Source organism: Solanum tuberosum, unplaced genomic scaffold, assembly GCF_000226075.1.
Source record: "Solanum tuberosum cultivar DM 1-3 516 R44 unplaced genomic scaffold, SolTub_3.0 scf00045, whole genome shotgun sequence".
In the NCBI taxonomy this organism is placed as follows: domain Eukaryota; kingdom Viridiplantae; phylum Streptophyta; class Magnoliopsida; order Solanales; family Solanaceae; genus Solanum; species Solanum tuberosum.
In genome coordinates this window covers 2,265,676-2,283,128 of record NW_006238972.1, presented here as the reverse complement: position 1 = coordinate 2,283,128, position 17,453 = coordinate 2,265,676, and the positions used below count along the sequence as shown (strand labels likewise).

Below are 17,453 nucleotides of genomic sequence, written 5' to 3'. Positions count from 1 at the left end.
ATTAACAAAAAAAAAAAAAAAAGAGGAAGAAAAAAGAAAACAGAAGAACACTGGTCCAAACATTAGCAGCTTTCAATTGCAAACTTTGTAAGCTATCACTTTTTCTTAGAATCTAAAGAGCTGGCCTAAAAGAGTTATAACATCATAAAATGCAGATGGAAATGCTTCTAACACTATTAACCTGCAAAACCTGTATATATCTTATTTTGTATTTATCCAAAAATAAAATAAATTTGTGCAGTATGCAAATGTACTTGAAAGAAGAAATTGTTTGTCTTCCATTCCTGAATACATGATATCAACCTCAATTGTTCTTATATTAGGGGGTATGAATGGCTCTATAGTATATGAACTCGACAGACCCGAAAACAAAGGCCTTAAGAAATCTCTAAAGGTGAGCGATTTTATTACGTATAAGCTTTTGTTTTGTCACTCCATCATTTGTTTTGTTTAACCATACTTGGGAACAGTCCGCAGATATTCTCATTTTAAATTTTAGTTGTTTACTATTTCCAAAGACTGATGAACTCTCATATGGACTTCAACCAGCTAACATCTCGGTCCATGCATTGTTCTATAGATTCTGGACAAAGCAAAGAGTCAAATTGATCTTGTGCAATCAGGTAAACTGTCTCAGTCAATAAACTGCTGTTAGTTCACCTATCATTTTTGTTCCAGCATAAAATTTTTAATCGTTGGCTTTGTTCTCAGTCTCATGGGCTGATATAATAGCTTTGGCTGGAGCTGAAGCTGTTTCATTATGTGGTGGACCTAGTATCCCCATTCAGTTGGGAAGAATTGATTCAATGTGAGGGCTTATCTTTTAGTTTATGATAATAGTTATGTTTTGCTAATATAAGATGTAGGTCCTGTAAATGTGGAGAGAAATTTGATTGCATCTATCTTTTTATTTATGCTGTGTAGAAATGGGGATGCAAAGATTTAATAATTAGGCTCATCTGAATCTCTTAAATTTAGCAATTGACAAGTAACTTACAATCTTAATTTAAGCCCTTTGTGGATAGTTCCTTCTCATTCAAATTGATGTGGTTTTTCCATTAAGCACCAGTTGCCAGAAACTTACCATGAGGAAACCCCTAATGCATGAAGAAACCATATTTCAATTGATTGTCGTAATTTTTATGCCTTATCTACATTCTCATAGTTGATTTTGACTTTGTAGGGTGCCGGATCCTGAAGGAAAACTTCCTGAAGAATCACTAGATGCCACTAGCTTGAAGCAATGTTTTGAAAGGAAAGGCTTCTCGTGAGTCTAATGACCATACTAAAATCTACTTGTTATTTTTATTTCATCTTCTGCTCTCTTTATACTCCATGTTATACCATTCAATTAGCATTCTCATATTGTTGTGATGCCATTCATGTAATTTGACTAGGTTTATTTTTGCCAGTTGCTGTTAGCAAACAAATAGATAATCTTGTTTGTACTTTTCATATTTCTTCTGCCTTGCTTTAGTGGATAACAAAAGACGTTTAAGGGTTTCCCCCTTCAATAGCTTCTTCAGATAAAGTAATGAGTCTTGCAATTCATAAAAACTTTTGCATCTTTCTTGGCATTTCTAGGGTGTTCTTCACTTGCAACATTCTGTATTAATTTCCACTGATGTTGGGTAAGCAGAGGCAGATCCTGGATTTGGAAGTTTTGGGTGCCTATGCAGCGTTAAGCTTTATCGATGTTTAAAAAGCAACAAGTATAATTTATCATCAATTATGTAAACATAGAAGAGCCTTGGCTCATTGGTCTGTTTGAGTTTTATTAGTGATCAAGGGCTGTATTTCTCGACTGTACCAATTTTTTTAACAATATAGGCTCACTATATTTGTCAAAAAAACTGATCAAGCTGGGCTTCGAACCGTTGCACCCCTATAATCTTCTAACCAACATTCCAGGAAGCACTATTTGTCAGATTTGTGTGCTTTTTGATTAGAATATGTGTAGTCCTCGATGCAGCACACTAAAAGTAGTTTTAAAAAGTGCACCAGGCTGGGTTCTAACTCGCATCTCATGGGTAGAAAAACCTGACTCTCCAACACTGGCAACATGTGCCCTATTGTTACTCCGGGTGCCAAGATTAGTATTTATATACATTTTCTCACACATATATACAGAGTTTTAACCGAGATGTTAGGGTGTCGTGGCACCCCCACCCTTCTACATAGATCCACTCCCTGTGGGATATACATAAAACTGTTGCTTTCAGGTTAAGCACTTTGCCGATGAACTGGCTTTGTAGCATCAGTAATCCTTTTAAGTAATATTGAATGCAGTATAGACAAACATGGTGATAAATAACATATTTTGTCACTGTAGCTTGTGTGGATAAATAAGCTTTGGTAATTCACATGGAGTAAACTTAGTTCTGTTCTCTTGTTTTCTGTGGAAGTGAACGACCATTAGTTCTGCTCTATTTCGTGAAGCATGTGAAGTACTTCTGTATTTCTTCCATTTCATATGCGTCTTGTTTCTCTTTCTCCGGTGTTATAATCTTATACAATTCTAACATATTCTTACACTTTCCGAGAGCTGATTTTGGATTTTTTTTATGATTGTTTCCTTATCCTTCTGAGTTTCTAATGCATGAGTATGAGACTCTCATAGTTTAGCCCCTCCCATTTGCACAATGCATACAAATAATACTTATACAACATGTATATCAAGAACGTGGCTTTGTTAGACAATTCAATTTAATGTACGCTGTGCTAACATTTGATGAAACAACTGTATACACTAATTCACATTTTCCTGTACCAATACGAATATAGCATATAGGTTATGGTGAATTGTTAACCTCCATGACATACACAATTTTTCTAAATCATGCATAAGGAGCATATTGCACAGCCAGTCTTTAGGAGTAACCATTTTGAACCTTAGACCTGTTGGTGTTATTCTAGGCAATATTAAGAAACTCATCTGAAATGATGGTTTTAGAGGAAGAAAAGGAGATTTATTATTTGATCGGTATCCTTCAAAATGGGTTTATCTTAAATGTATTCAAAATTTTCAATAGCTGGTCTTTCCCCATATATCTTTTTCTTTTTGAGGCAATCTATATTCAATATGCCACTATAGTGTCAGTCGTATGATATTTTGTGAGTGAATTCATGATCATGGCCAAAAGAGCAGATTTAATTGCTCCATAATCTTTCCCCTGCCTCGAGGTTATGGAATTTCAGCTTAGCTGAACAAAATTCCATAACTCATATGATTTTTTGCCTCCTCTATTAGCTGCATCAGTCCGGTACTTTGGGTTTGAGAATTCATCGACTGACAGTTTGAAAACCTAAAAAGCCACTTCTCAGCTTGGTATTTTCAGAGAGCAACTATTGAAATATTTGGTTTTTGATAATCATGGTCAGTTGTCAGAGGTCTGAGCAGTCCAGGCTCTAACTCTAAAATTATGCAGTACAACCTCTTGCTCACCTATTCTTGGAAAGAAAAGCTAGATCTGTTGATTATCGATGTTAAAATATCCTGCCTAATCTCCATGGATTGTTCATTTTGTTGGCAGAACTCAGGAACTTGTTGCCTTGTCTGGCGCGCATACTCTGGGAAGTAAAGGGTTTGGGAATCCAACCGTCTTTGATAATGAATACTTCAAGATACTCATGGAGAAGCCATGGTTGTCCTCAGGTGACAAATGGCATTCATATGATATTAAATGGTTGTGTATATATATTTAATTCATTGAAACAAATAGCAAGCACACCGAATCATCAGAACCTATGAAGCAATGATGTTCTTATCTTTCTGAAATGGAAATCTGTGTACCTACTTGCCTAGAGTTTAGATGATTGTTGCAGAAAACTGTCCAGCAAGACTAGGCTCAGGATAATCTGAGCTGCAAATTGTTTATGCTTCAGTATTTATCTGGAATGATGACACTCTTTTTTATAATAGAAGACCCCTGTTTTTAGAAATTTATTCATATTGTAGTATTTTATTTCTCTTTCATCTGTACAGGCGGCATGACTAGTATGGTTGGACTTCCCTCTGATAGGGCACTTGTTGAAGACGATGAATGTGTAGGGTATGGTTTTCTTTGACCTTAATGCTATTTAGATTCCTTTATTATGATTTGGGACAATAACTTCTCCAATTTTATCCTGACAAAAGTTAATGAAGTAAACATACACCTCCGCTAGTGGAAAGGCAGAATTTTCAATTCACTAATCTAGTTTCAGTTCACAAGTTAAAGAGCCGTCGCTCTCAGGATTGACCTTTTGTCTAGTAATGAATTCTTTCTTGAACAGATGGATATCAAAGTACGCTGAGGACCAGAGTTTATTTTTTGATGATTTCAAGAATGCCTATACCAAACTTGTTGACACTGGTGCAACTTGGAAGAAAGCATTGTAGTCCTTGAAATTAATCAGTAATACCTTGTCATAGCTGTTAACTTCTTTTGGTATATACAAAATTTGATGACCCTGCAACAAATGCACTCAAATGTTACTTTCTGGTTAAACAGGCAGTCTATTGGAAAATTTGCAGCCGAAGTTGAGAAAATGAACAGAATACGGCTAGAAGTAAAAGATTTGAAGTCGAATGTTTTATAGAAAAGCTTAGCTCTATCTACCATCAACGTTCCAACAAGTTGATCCTACTCATTGATATACAACAGTTTGCACAATCCAGTGCCTACCTTACCCCTACAGGAGCATAAGAAATGTAATGTTGTTACACTCTGATCTAAATAAATGTATAATAGGAAAAAGGAAGGGAAATGCATATAAAACTTTACTGCAGCTTCATTTAGGTGTTCTTATCACTTAACTAGTCTCATGTTTTGACATTTGTTCTGATTCTTAGCTTTCTTGGGACAGGATTGATTCATCATCAGAGAAAAGTGATCACCCTAATATATGAATTTGTGATTTTTAGAATCTGGGGATCTTATTGATATGTAAATTTGGCTTCTTCTTTTTTTCCTCCTTTATCTATTTTGATTCAGACTGGCAAAGGCGAAGAACCTGAATGCCCCGCTACTCCAGTAATTATGAAATGATTTTGCTGTGTGGGCCGGGTGTATTGTGATTTGTAATTCCATACCAACAAATCAATTGTACAAGTATGACATTTTTTTTGGTTTGCTACTTAAGCTCCAACTAAATTCGAACCACGCACAAGTAAACATTGTTAGTTTCCGTTTGTTGGAGTTAATTTCTCAACTTGACGGAATGCCAAATATGCATGATAAACTGTGAAGAATGTTCCCCAATTAGCATTATATTACCTTGAATTTGTTTTAACTCGTAAAATATTGGAGTATATTTTCTTAATATTTTTGGGTAGAGAGAGATCGATTATTCTGCAAAAATAAATAAATAAATGGATTTTTTATTTAAAAGAAAGAATATAATGTTAACACGTGTTGTTAACATTGAAACAAACAAACGATTAACATGCAGCAGCTTAAGCTATAGCCTTAATTCATTCCCATGGAAGATTAATCCCTTAATCTAGATCAATCTCAATTAATCATTTTTTTTACTGAAGAAATGGAAAAAACAAACAAAACAGGAAGGTAATTGTATATAATTATAATTTGCATGGGAAATGCAATGGGTTCTTCAAAAGCATCCTATACACAGATTCTTGTAGCATCTTCAATTGGATTAATTCTTGCTGCTGCTGTGCATTATCGTCTCAAGAAAATCCGTGATCAAAAAATTGTTCCTCGTACTAAAGTTACTAATACTGGTCAGATCCTTAGGTTTGAGAGTTTTTCTCATTATGTAGGTAATTTTCATCTTCTTTTATCTGTATGTGTTGTCGTTGTTGTTGCTATACAATATACCTATATGATCATTACGGATATTTATGCAGCTAGACAAATGGGATTTAGTGACAAGAGGGAATGTCCACATTTGTGCAAATTATCAGCTGAGTACATAAGGAAATCAGAAGGATGTGAAGAAGATATATACAATTTCTTTTCTAATGAACCAGATGCTGATTCTCTATTCATTAAGTTAGTTGAAGAATTTGAGAGATGTATCCTTAGTTACTTTGCATTTCATTGGACCCATGCTTCTCATATGATCAGTCAGGTCTGTTTAACATCCATCTTTAATTTCATCATATAATATATATATATATATATATATCTCAAGTCCTCTCTTGTTGCATCATCTTTCAGATTTTGAGTGCTGATCATGCAGAGCCAAAAAAGAAGCTCAAAAACATTGTCATGGCTGCTACAAGGTACTACCACAATTATATATCTCCAATTATCACTACACCAAAAATGAATTGTAGCACGCAATTATTAATTAATGACAATAGCTTAATTGTCACTAAATATGTTTTTTTAAGGAAATTACTAGTGACTATTACATTTTAAAACTCTTTGTAAATGTTGCTATAGGCTATAGTGACATTGAATCTAATGGCAATTAACTAATGCTGGTAAAGACTTTTTGCAATCCTTGTTAATGTGCATACTTATTGTTGCTAAAAGTTGTTTTTGGTTGTAGTATATTAGGATTATATTATATTATATTTACTAATTTAAAAGAGGATTAAAATGATGTGAAGGGAACAAAGATTTGAAAGGGTGACAAAGAATCTGAAGGTTGCAAGAGTATTTACGACGTTAGTTGAGGAGATGAAAGCAATAGGGCTAGTTTCAGCAGATGATTCAGAGTGCACTGATGTGATGGTTCCAATGGCTCACAAAGATAGAAGTCCAGTCCTACTCTTTATGGGTGGTGGTATGGGAGCTGGTAAAAGCACTGTGCTCAAGGATATTCTCAAGGAGTAAGTATAATTCATTATAGATGTACTCGACTAATTGCTCGTTAACTAATGATCTCTCTTTGTAGACCATTTTGGGCAGGAGCAGCAGCTAATGCAGTCGTAATAGAAGCAGACGCTTTCAAAGAATCAGATGTGATTTACAAAGCCCTTAGTTCCAGGGGACATCACAATGACATGCTTCAAACAGCTGAATTGGTACATCAGTCGTCAACTGATGCAGCATCATCGCTTCTTGTAACAGCACTTAATGAAGGAAGGGATGTCATAATGGATGGTACACTGTCATGGATACCCTTTGTGGTGCAAACTATAACCATGGCAAGAAATGTACACCGAAGACGTTACCGTATGGGTGTTGGATACAAAGTGGAGGATGATGGATCTGTAACTGAGAGCTATTGGGAACAGTTGAATGAAGAACAAGAGGCCACTGATGGAAATAGAAAGAGGAGACCTTATAGAATAGAATTGGTTGGAGTTGTTTGTGATGCTTATTTAGCTGTCATTAGAGGAATAAGGTAACACATTTAATTCTTTCCAGTTCTAGTCTATGTTGCTTGAACTCTGCGAAAATGTAAACGGGTGCGTGTCGGATTCTTCAAAAGTAGTGTATTTTTGGAGAATCCGATACAGGTGCGGCATCGAAAGTGAAGAGTCCGCACAACTTAGGTTCTGGTATATATGGTGTAATTAATTTCTACTTGTTTTTCACAGGAGAGCTATCATGTGTAGAAGAGCAGTAAGGGTGAATTCACAACTGAAATCACACAAGAGATTTGCAAGTGCATTCCATACATACTGTCACATAGTAGACAGTGCAAGATTGTACTCTACTAATGCATTGGAGGGCCCTCCTAAGGTACAATACAACCAAACAACTTCCTACAAAATATTTTCTGCTTTTTTATTTCTTTCATTTGTCTCAACATTCTTATAATTTTCCTACCATATGGCTTGTTAATATAATACTAAATGGGATACTCCCTGTTAAGAATATTATTAAGTAATAAAATTGTGTTTTCTCTAATAGCTTAAACTTTTAGATGAGATAGTCGCACACTTCAACATGGTATCAGAGCAAGCAAATGTCTTTAAGATCGAATCTCACTACCACCCATATCAAATAGAATTTCCATGTACTTGGTCCTGAAATCGAACCTCACCGCCATCCATATAAAAAAAGAATTTTCACATGCTTGACTCATGAAAAAAATGAGGGGGCGTGTTAAGATTTTAGATGAGATGGTCACACACTTCAACACTCCCTTCATTCGTGACACTATTTCCTTATTAGTGTGTTTCAAAAAGAATGACATGTATATTTGAAAACATCTGAACTATAAGCTTCTCATTTTATCCTTAAAGGAGAAGATTTTATAGCTACCTAAATATTATGGCATGTTTAAGACCACGAGTAATTTCAAAAGTCTTATAGCGCAACAAATTAAATGCTATATATCACTACAACAAACGTCTTGCCGAGTCAAATTGTGTCACATAAATTGATAGTAGTTGCTAACTCGTATAAATTGTAAATTTTGATGTGGTTTATTGGAACAGATGATAGGGTGGAAGGAGAAAGAAAGGACATTATTAGTTGATCCAGATGAGATAAATGTACTGCAAATGGTTGGAAGGTTGAATGATGGAGCAAACTCCATCTATGAACTTTACAAGAATCCTCACCCAGCATTTCAAGCAGGCTCTGTTTGGAAAGATATTGTCTTGTCGCCTTCGAGGCTCAACATTCAGAAAGAACTCAAGTATTCTATTCAGAAAGTTGAAAGGATGAGAAGCTAGTTGAGTTACTTCCTACTAGTTCTGATAAAACCGCAGATACATTAGTATTCCCACTATTCCAATTTATGTAACACCATTTGGATTACGAGAATCAAACATTTTAATTTTGATAGTGAATTTTGGCATGTAATTGTAAGGTTTTTGAAATAAAACTTATATATATGTATAATGAAACTATGCAAAAGGAACAATAAGTGTCCGATTTTCTGTTCTATATTAGTATATCCATGAAACTGCAACAAGATAATGCAGCTAATTCTACCATCACACATGCTGTACTTGAAATCCAGGATGAGTGTTACCAAATGCATTTTCTTTGTTTATTTTCAACTCATTTATAGCATTGATATATATACAAATAAAACATTCTCAATCAACTCCAACCTTTGTCATGGCTAATATGGCAAAAAAATTTCCTAGATAATTTTAATATACAGAAAAACTAAAAGGTATGAAACCATTGCACATGTTTGTCAATCATCTACAACAGCCCTTACATGAACGACTATGTTTATGCTTCTTGCAAATGCTATCTTGGACCTGAGAGCCGAACAGCCGAAAGATAAGCATCGCTGTTGCAGTCTGATGGTGCAGAGGTGCCGGATGAAGTACCCTCGCCACTTAGTGATTTCAAATAACTTGAAAAAAGTCGTGACCCCATTTGAGAAGCAGTTGGCGGTGAAGGGACATGGGAGATCCCTTCCAGCATTTGCACAACCTTAGCCATGGATGGCCTGAGAGACATGTCATCCTGTATACACCACAGAGCAACTTTAATTGCTATGGAGACCCTTTCATCCTCTTCTTCAACTTTCAAGTTCCTATCGATAAGGTCTTCCAATTTCCCCTCTTCCATCATCCTAAAGGCGTATGAGGGAAAATGGGATTTCTCTGAACTTTGTGAAGGATCATAATTCTTCCTACCTCCAATTATCTCAAGCAAAACCATTCCATAACTAAAAACGTCACTTTTCTCTGATATGGCATAATTTGTGATCCATTCTGGTGCGAGATATCCTCTTGTACCCCTCATGGTTGTGAAAACATGGCTCTGCTCTCTGGTCATCAGCTTAGCGAGGCCAAAATCTGAGACCTTGGCGAGGAAATGATCATCAAGAAGTACATTTTCAGGTTTGATATCGCAATGCACAATTTTTACATCACAGTCCTCGTGGAGGTAAGCTAGGCCTTTTGCTGTGCCAAGTGCAATATTAAATCGTGTATCCCAGTCTAGCAAGAATTCCTTGTTCTTCTTGAAAAGCCATTTCTCTAAAGATCCATTTCCCATGTACTCATAAGCCAGAAGCCTGTGTGTTCCTTCAGCACAAAAACCTCTCAGTCTCACCAAATGAAGATGATGGATGCTGCCTATAATACTAACTTCTGCTCGAAATTCTTTCTTTCCCTGGCCAATGCCTTCCAATTTCTTCACAGCAAGTCTAGTCCCATCTGGGAGGACCCCTTGGTAAACTGAACCAAACCCTCCTTGCCCAAGTTTTATTGAGAAGTTATTAGTTGCATTCTGAAGTTCTTTGTAACTAAAACGAATCGGCATCCCTGATAGGCCCTCCAAGAAATTGTCTTCTTCTGAACTCCCCTTTGCAGAATCAGGCATCTTGTTGTTCTTTCTCCTCTGATATCTAATACCTCCATAAATTAGGCCAAGAATGACAATAGCCGAAGAAATGACGATACCAAAGACAATAGGTAATCGTCCCTTCCCACCTCCACCTCCACCACCGCTATCCCCATTCCCCTGGCTAGCTGATACTTTAATGTATGACTTGAAACCAGCTCCATTAACCGAACCTTGTAAACTTCCTATTTGATCAAACATAAAACAATTCCCTGAAGTGCTATCAAAGAACATAGCAGCACATGAGCAATTGCCAACGCAAGAAGCTTTGCAACCATTTAAATCAGTTTTAGCAGATGGAGAAACAAAACCAAGTGCAAAATAACCAAGACTATCCCCAGCATCTACAAGCTCCACATCTTTATTGCAAAACGAAGCAGTCTCAGGTTTGCAAGATGGAAGGGCTGATGGGCACTGACACTTGTTGCCACTATAACAAATGAAATATGGATCACAAGAGTCTGGTCTGCTGCATTCATCTTGTGGAATTCTTGTCCCCGAGTCAAGCTTCGATTCATCTTGAAGAATGCTAAAAGTAATGGAACCATCTTCTCCAAGAACAGCCAACCGAGTCGCATTTGGATATTTATCATCAGGGAAAATGAACTGCCAGAGCAACACTCTCTTCTCACCATAAATTTTCCAAGCATTTCCATCAAGAATTGCTGAAGTGACACCTCCTCCAACTTGATTGATAGTCCTTCTATCATCTTTCCCCATAGCCCAATAAGGCTGTGGAGGCTGAAAACTTGCAGAAAGAACCATATCCCCAGACTTAAATTCAAGTGAATAACTCAAATTATTGTTGTTAGGAGTGCTTACAAGCTTCATTCCTTGAGTGAAATTCTGGCCTGACAGAAGAGTATCAACAGGATGTGTGAAGCTTTCCCAAATAACGCTACCATCTTTCCCAACCAAAATTAGATTCCCCGAATCCTTCAATTCCATGGCGGAAACTCCTTTATCAGCCGTATTCGTAGACCAAATTGTTGATTTCCCACTTTGCAAATTGGCATTTCCAGTATCATCAAAAACAAAATTATCATTATTTCGAACAGGGGAATCTCTGTTAGCTGACCAAACGATGGTAGAGCTACTTACATGGATGACAACAAGAAGGAACAAGGTAACATCATTAGTAGGGTTAAATCCAAATGCAAATTTGGAGCTATTGGAAACAAGAATTAATCCATCGTTGTCTATCCAAGTCATTTGAGAGCCTTGAAACCCCAGATTCAGTCTGCCTTTATTCTGAACACTAGCTATACAAGTCTCAGGCAGAAATAGGAAGATCATTACTAAATAAAGGGAAATCCAAGACTCCATTACCCAATTTGGAACAAGAACAATCTGGAAAATATCCACCAAAACCTCAGATTCAAAAGGGGAAAAGTTGAATGAGAATTATGATAAGAAAGAAGGCAGGGAACTCATAAATGACATTGTCTATCACATTCACATGGGGTATGAAATTATGGTCCAAGAATCAAAAAACGTGAAAGTGAACAAGGACCCACAAGAGCAGAAGAAGCAATAAGAATTCATTCAAGTCAAAGCTCTGAAAAATTTCATTTGAATGAAACAACCAGAGAGGAAGACAGTCTACACAGGAAGACAGCACGTATGCAAGAAGAGTGATGAACAGAAGAGGTAACAAAATTGCATTTGTTTGGTGCAAACGCAGGTTTTGTGTGGCTTTTTGCTGATATGAGATAAGAGAGAGAGAGAGAGAGAGAGAGAGAGAGAGAGAGAGAGAGAGAGAGAGAGAGAGAGAGAGAGAGAGAGAGAGAGAGAGAGAGAGAGAGAGAGAGAGAGAGAGAGAGAGAGAGAGAGAGAGAGAGAGAGAGAGAGAGAGAGAGAGAGAGAGAGAGAGAGAGAGAGAGAGAGAGAGAGAGAGAGAGAGAGAGAGAGAGAGAGAGAGAGAGAGAGAGAGAGAGAGAGAGAGAGAGAGAGAGAGAGAGAGAGAGGAAGAATACAAGAGGGAAGAAAGGCAATGAATCTGTTTTGTGCTTATGTCAGAGAAATGGAGAGATCTGAGAAATGGGTAGAAATTGCAGCGCAACTACTGCTCCCTAGTCCCATTTTATATGTCATGTCTTTCTATAAATAATTGAATTACAATATTCGTTTTTTTATAAAATTTATGTATAAGTTATCATATTTTACCTATTATATCCTTGATAGAATAGTTAATTAATTTTGTCATTTATTAATAAAGTTGACTTAAGAAAATATTAAATAAAGGTAGAAGGATAAAATTATATCATTTGTTAATGCAAGTACAAAATAAAAATGTGACATATAAAATAAGGCGGGGGAGTATTACCTATGCCTATAAAATATAAAGGGAAATTAAACTCATCATCATTTGCTTTAAATACATACAACTAGGGGTGTACAAAAATCGAACCGAAAATCGAATCAAACCGCAAATCTAGTCAAACGGAGAAAAAAAACCCGACTAGTGGTTGGTTTGACTTGATTTGGTATTGGAAAAAAAAACCCGACTATATTTGGGTTGGTTTGGTTTTAACTAAAAAAAAATCAACCCGACATTATATATATAATTTTAAAATTTTATTTTATACATAAAAAATATTTACTTTGATATAATTTTTAAATATGTCTTATACTTTTTCATAGTTTTTATCTTTTAATATATTATTATTTCAAGTTTGAAACTTAGAATTCTAAATGGTTCAATAAAGATTATAGTCCACAGATGTTGGTAATTAACTAATTATAATAAAGCTTAAATCAAAATCAAATTAATACTAATGCAAAAAGAAAATCAATTTAACACTAAGAATGACAATAATTATGACTTGTTAATTTGCAATATTTGTTTTACGCGATTTCATTATTATTATTTTTTGGTTGGATATTTTAGTGTCATTAATCATATCATATTGTGTTATATTTTTAAGAAACATCTTAGATAGTTGTATTTTGGTAGGACTAAAGAAATATTTGAAGTACAAGTAAATTATATGTTTGTATGAATACTTTTTCGGAAAAAATCCAAAGTTGAAAAACCCGTGTTTTATTGATTTGGTTTGGTGTATAAATTTAAAAATCCGACACAAATGGTTTGGTTTGATATTTGAAAAATCCGAACCAACCCGGCCATGTACACCCCTACATACAACTATGTAACCATTTTATTGTGGCACTTGCATACATTAGTAATGCATAGGTATATTTCACTATGACCAATCTGAGTTGTGATGGACTGGTCAACAAGGAGGTCCGGGTTTGAGTTCGAATTCTCCTAGATATGGAGTTGCCTTTGTTAGGAAGCAATTTATCCTCAATGTGGGACCTTTTGGCGTAAATACAAATCTAATCGGGCTCCAATGTGAGTACTTGACATCGAGTGGAAAATTAAAAAAATATATATTTCACTATGATGTATTTATTTTACTTCTACATAACAGTTTTCTACTGTTAATATCTTAGATCGTCACTCAACTTTCAATAGTTCACTTAGAAAGTCACTCAATTTTGTTTTATAACTCAAAAATCACTCAACTATTGGTGTTTTACTTAGTAAGTCACCCAACTACTGATATTTCACTTGGGACATCATTCAATTAATTTAAATCATTTTATTTTAAACTATTTTTTAAAGAAATAATAAGATATCTATTTTAATTATCTTATTGATCCGCTCCAATTATTTAAGTAATAATTTTTTGAATAAAACATACGGTAGCAATTGACCCCAAAAAAATAACCTTTTCCGTTCTAGTAATTGTATAACTGGAATTAAATATATAAGAAAAAAGTTGGAATTGATAAGAAGTAATAAAAAAAAACGGACGGTAGCAATCTTCTACTATTTTTTTTAATAAAAAAAAAAAGGTAAAAACAAAAACTATATTTCAACAAACCCAATAAAATGATTAAAATAAGCATCTTATTAAAAAAAAATTAAAAAGAATAGTTTTATTATTATTATTTTTTGTAATTTTACAAAATTTAATGAAAAATTATTTAAAGTGACTAAGTGACTTTCTAAGTGAAATATCAATAGTTGGGTGACTTTTTAAGTGACATATCAATAGTTGAGTGACTTTTGAGTTATAAAATAAAGTTGAGTCACTTTCTAAGAGAACAACTCAAAGTTTAGTGACTTTCTAAGTTAATTATTCAAAGTTGAATGATCATCTGAGATATAAACTCCAATTTTCTACCTATAATGATAATAATAATCACATTTATTATCATAACATACTCTTTATAAAATTATCCCTCTATAACAACTATATTCAAATATTGCTTAATAATATTCTGTAAAATATATATTATGTTTAAATTAAATATTAAAATTATTTACGATAATCATTATTAATGGCATGCACATAATAAATTACAAATACAAATATTTATATATTCGAGTGTTTCAACCTTGACAAGCCAGCCTTTGGTCAAAAATATTTGTAGTAGTATATGACTTGCTTCATACGCAAATGAATTTTATGCCTTAAGTCATTTTTGAAATAGCTGAACTTTAAAAAAAATTGAATTTTGATCATGATTTAAATGGTGGTCCCAAAATTGATAATTGTATGCTTCCCCCCCTGAATTCATATAACATAATCTTCATTAAAGAAGAAAATGTTCCGTATCATGTTTTATTTTTAAAAAAATTTAAAATTCAAATTTGAAACTCTAATCAAAATATATAAATACTATACTCATTTCATCACAACTTCCAAGTATATCAACGAGACTATATCCACCAGTAAGAAGATTGCTTGCGAGTGAATCTAACATGTTACTTTTTTTTTTTTTTTTGAATTATCAATATATATCATATGTAAGCATTTTATTTATTAAGATTTAAAGTCATAAATAAAACATATTTTTAACACATGAAGTTGAATAAATTCAGAGGCATTCTCAAGCTGTCAATACATACATTAAAAAAAAAAAACAATTTGTTTACTCCTTAGTTGGTAGGACCAGTGTCACAGTCTGTTACAGATGGATAGTAGTAATTTGTAGGACTAATTAATGGAATAGTTTAATAGATAATATTCAGCTGGAAATCTAAAAATTAATGCTGAGTTGCTGACTAGTGGTTTGGAGGTTGGGATAATTAAATGTAGAGGATTGAAATGTGACCAAATTAACTTTTAAAGAGTCAACAAAGACTAAAAAATAAAAGGAGGATACTTCCTTAGTTGTTTTTTACTCCATCTGTTCCTAATTACTTATCCACTTTTTTTTTTTATAGTTATCTCTAATTATTTATCCATTTTGACAAATCAAGAAAGGACAAATTCTCTTTTACCTATTATACCCTCAATTAAATGACTAATTATTTTGAAAAATGTAGAACTTTTCATCCACTTCATAATTAATAAGAGTAAAATGATAAACTCACTATGTCAGTAATCATTTTCTTAATATGTGTACCAATTTAAAAGTGGACAAGTAATTAGGGACTGAGGGAGTACTTGTTTTATTTATATTAAAAATATATTTTATTTATTTACTTTGACAATTTGTAGTCAATTTCCTATAATCTTTTACTTTTTTTTTACCCTCCCTAGGAGCTCCCACTCCTTTTTGCTCCCTTGGTGACTCGAACTCACAACTTTCGGATTGGAAGTCAGGGGTGCTTACCATCCGAGCAACTCCCTCTCGTCCTTTTACTATCTTATAGTTTTCAAATATATCATTTTTTATTTTGGAAACAAAATTATTTTTTTAAAATTTCATCATATGGCCTAACACTCACTAAATTTTAATTATAAAAGTATTTTTTATTTAATATAATTCAACTTAACTTCAAAGATTAATAACCCTCAAAAAACAAAATGTAACAACTAATTTAGGACAAAGAAAACATCTTATTTCATTGTAACCTTTATTATTAACTAACTATATAAAGTATTAGCAATTAAACTTAAATTTTCAAAACATTATTAAAATGGAACGGAGGAAGTACTTGCAATTTGAGTTCTTGGATTGCCCTCCAAATGTCCCACAGTCCCACTCTTGTAGTTTGTTATTTGGGAATTGTTTTGACAAGAAAATAATATACCTACACCCGTTATTCACAAAAGATCATAGTAATTAACCATAGCAAATTGATTTATTTAAAAAAAAGTATATGGAGCATTAGTTAATCATAATTAAATAATATAAGTGTGTGAAAAAATATCACATATTCACCAATTTGATATAAATATCAATCACGAATAATTTATTCTTCGTATAGTGATTTAAACTTTTCTGAAGATAACGAGTAATTTAATTTATTATAGTTATTGTTTTCCTCTAGTTATGAGTAGCTAAACTTATCACTAGAGTTATGAAGCTTAGAATACGGATGATGATAATGTGTTTTATAATAAAATATCCATTTATCAAGGGGTGATTATTGTGTATTAAGTTCCTTTCACACTTAACGTTTTCTTTAAAAATGATTGACAACCATTACTAAAAAACTCGCTCATATTTTGACCTATTTGATCATAGAAATACAAATTAGGAAAAAGGTTCATTAACTGAAATTTGGTGCTACCAACCACCATCTAATAACTTGAGATCAAGAGAAGATGGTTAACTAGAGACTTTTGATGGATGAACGACACCCAAGTGTCTGAGAAGGATTTAGGGTGATATTCTTGTAATTGGGCCGAGAGTCTTTAGGAGTGTCATGACCCGAGTCTAAATCCTAGGTGTGATTGGCACCCAAGACCATGAATGACCCCAAGCGGACCCTTGGTACTGACATGCTACTAATGAACTAATCATACATATTCGTGAAAGTCGAGCGGAAGTTGAAACATAATTAACTGGGCAATTGATTTAACATAATTTTGAATGAAATGATGGAAACATCCACGAAGTTGAACAACTCATGTTTGAAATAAAACCTCTACTATCTAGAATTAAAGAAATAAGTCTGTCGGGACATGGCCCCCATCCCTACAAACTTCTCGCATGGATATAGGATATGATCTCTACCGGCTTAGGCCTGTACACACCTTTCCACTCTAGTTTATCTCTACCCGAAATCTCTAGAGTTATTGTCTTAGAATTACAGTTCAAAACATCATGATAAGGAGACACATAACTCATACCTAAAATCACATCAAAATCCATCATATTTAGAATAACAAAATCTATCCAAGTTAGTAGACCCATAAACATCACAAAAAAAGAATGGTACACATGGGTTACTACAACAGACTCTCCCATCGGAGTAGCAACATA

General features: G+C 34.0%; 3 protein-coding genes across 5 annotated transcripts in view; 2 read left to right on the top strand and 1 right to left on the bottom strand.

Moving 5' to 3' along the window:
* LOC102579602 (putative L-ascorbate peroxidase 6) overlaps positions 1-4,949 on the top strand; it is a 7,007-nt gene extending 2,058 nt beyond the window's left edge. The window contains exons 4-12 of one of the 3 annotated variants that reach the window (XR_001473025.1): positions 324-394; positions 581-623; positions 712-808; positions 1,184-1,267; positions 3,534-3,655; positions 3,986-4,052; positions 4,276-4,417; positions 4,494-4,693; positions 4,849-4,949. Coding sequence is in view for 2 of the 3 variants with exons in the window: in XM_015307011.1 (XP_015162497.1) it covers positions 324-394; positions 581-623; positions 712-808; positions 1,184-1,267; positions 3,534-3,655; positions 3,986-4,052; positions 4,276-4,381 (590 nt within the window). In the remaining variant the exon portion in view is untranslated. Of the gene's footprint in view, positions 1-323; positions 395-580; positions 624-711; positions 809-1,183; positions 1,268-3,533; positions 3,656-3,985; positions 4,053-4,275; positions 4,418-4,493 lie in introns of all 3 variants that reach the window. The other 2 variants (XM_015307011.1, XM_015307010.1) reach the window with 2 other exon arrangements.
* Positions 4,950-5,586: 637 nt separating this feature from the next.
* Positions 5,587-8,612, top strand: LOC102579276 (uncharacterized). Its single transcript, XM_006343474.2, has 7 exons — positions 5,587-5,764; positions 5,852-6,075; positions 6,165-6,229; positions 6,563-6,784; positions 6,850-7,302; positions 7,499-7,643; positions 8,345-8,612. The coding sequence occupies exons 1-7, from the start codon at positions 5,587-5,589 to the stop codon at positions 8,582-8,584; spliced, it is 1,527 nt and encodes a 508-aa protein (XP_006343536.1). The 3' UTR covers positions 8,585-8,612.
* A 180-nt stretch (positions 8,613-8,792) lies between these two features.
* On the bottom strand, positions 8,793-11,963 carry LOC102603921 (G-type lectin S-receptor-like serine/threonine-protein kinase SD2-5). Its single transcript, XM_006343468.2, has one exon. The coding sequence runs from the start codon at positions 11,544-11,546 to the stop codon at positions 9,114-9,116; it is 2,433 nt and encodes an 810-aa protein (XP_006343530.1). The 5' UTR covers positions 11,547-11,963; the 3' UTR covers positions 8,793-9,113.
* Between the last annotated feature and the right edge of the window lie 5,490 nt (positions 11,964-17,453).

Excerpts from the sequence above, each read along its gene's own strand:
- LOC102579276 (XM_006343474.2), top strand. The coding sequence starts at position 5,587 with ATGGGTTCTTCAAAAGCATCCTATACACAGATTCTTGTAGCATCTTCA. Across the intron at positions 6,230-6,562 it reads ATTGTCATGGCTGCTACAAG|GGAACAAAGATTTGAAAGGG; the intron begins GTACTACCACAA and ends AATGATGTGAAG. Across the intron at positions 6,785-6,849 it reads CTCAAGGATATTCTCAAGGA|ACCATTTTGGGCAGGAGCAG; the intron begins GTAAGTATAATT and ends CTCTCTTTGTAG.
- LOC102603921 (XM_006343468.2), bottom strand. The coding sequence starts at position 11,546 with ATGGAGTCTTGGATTTCCCTTTATTTAGTAATGATCTTCCTATTTCTG.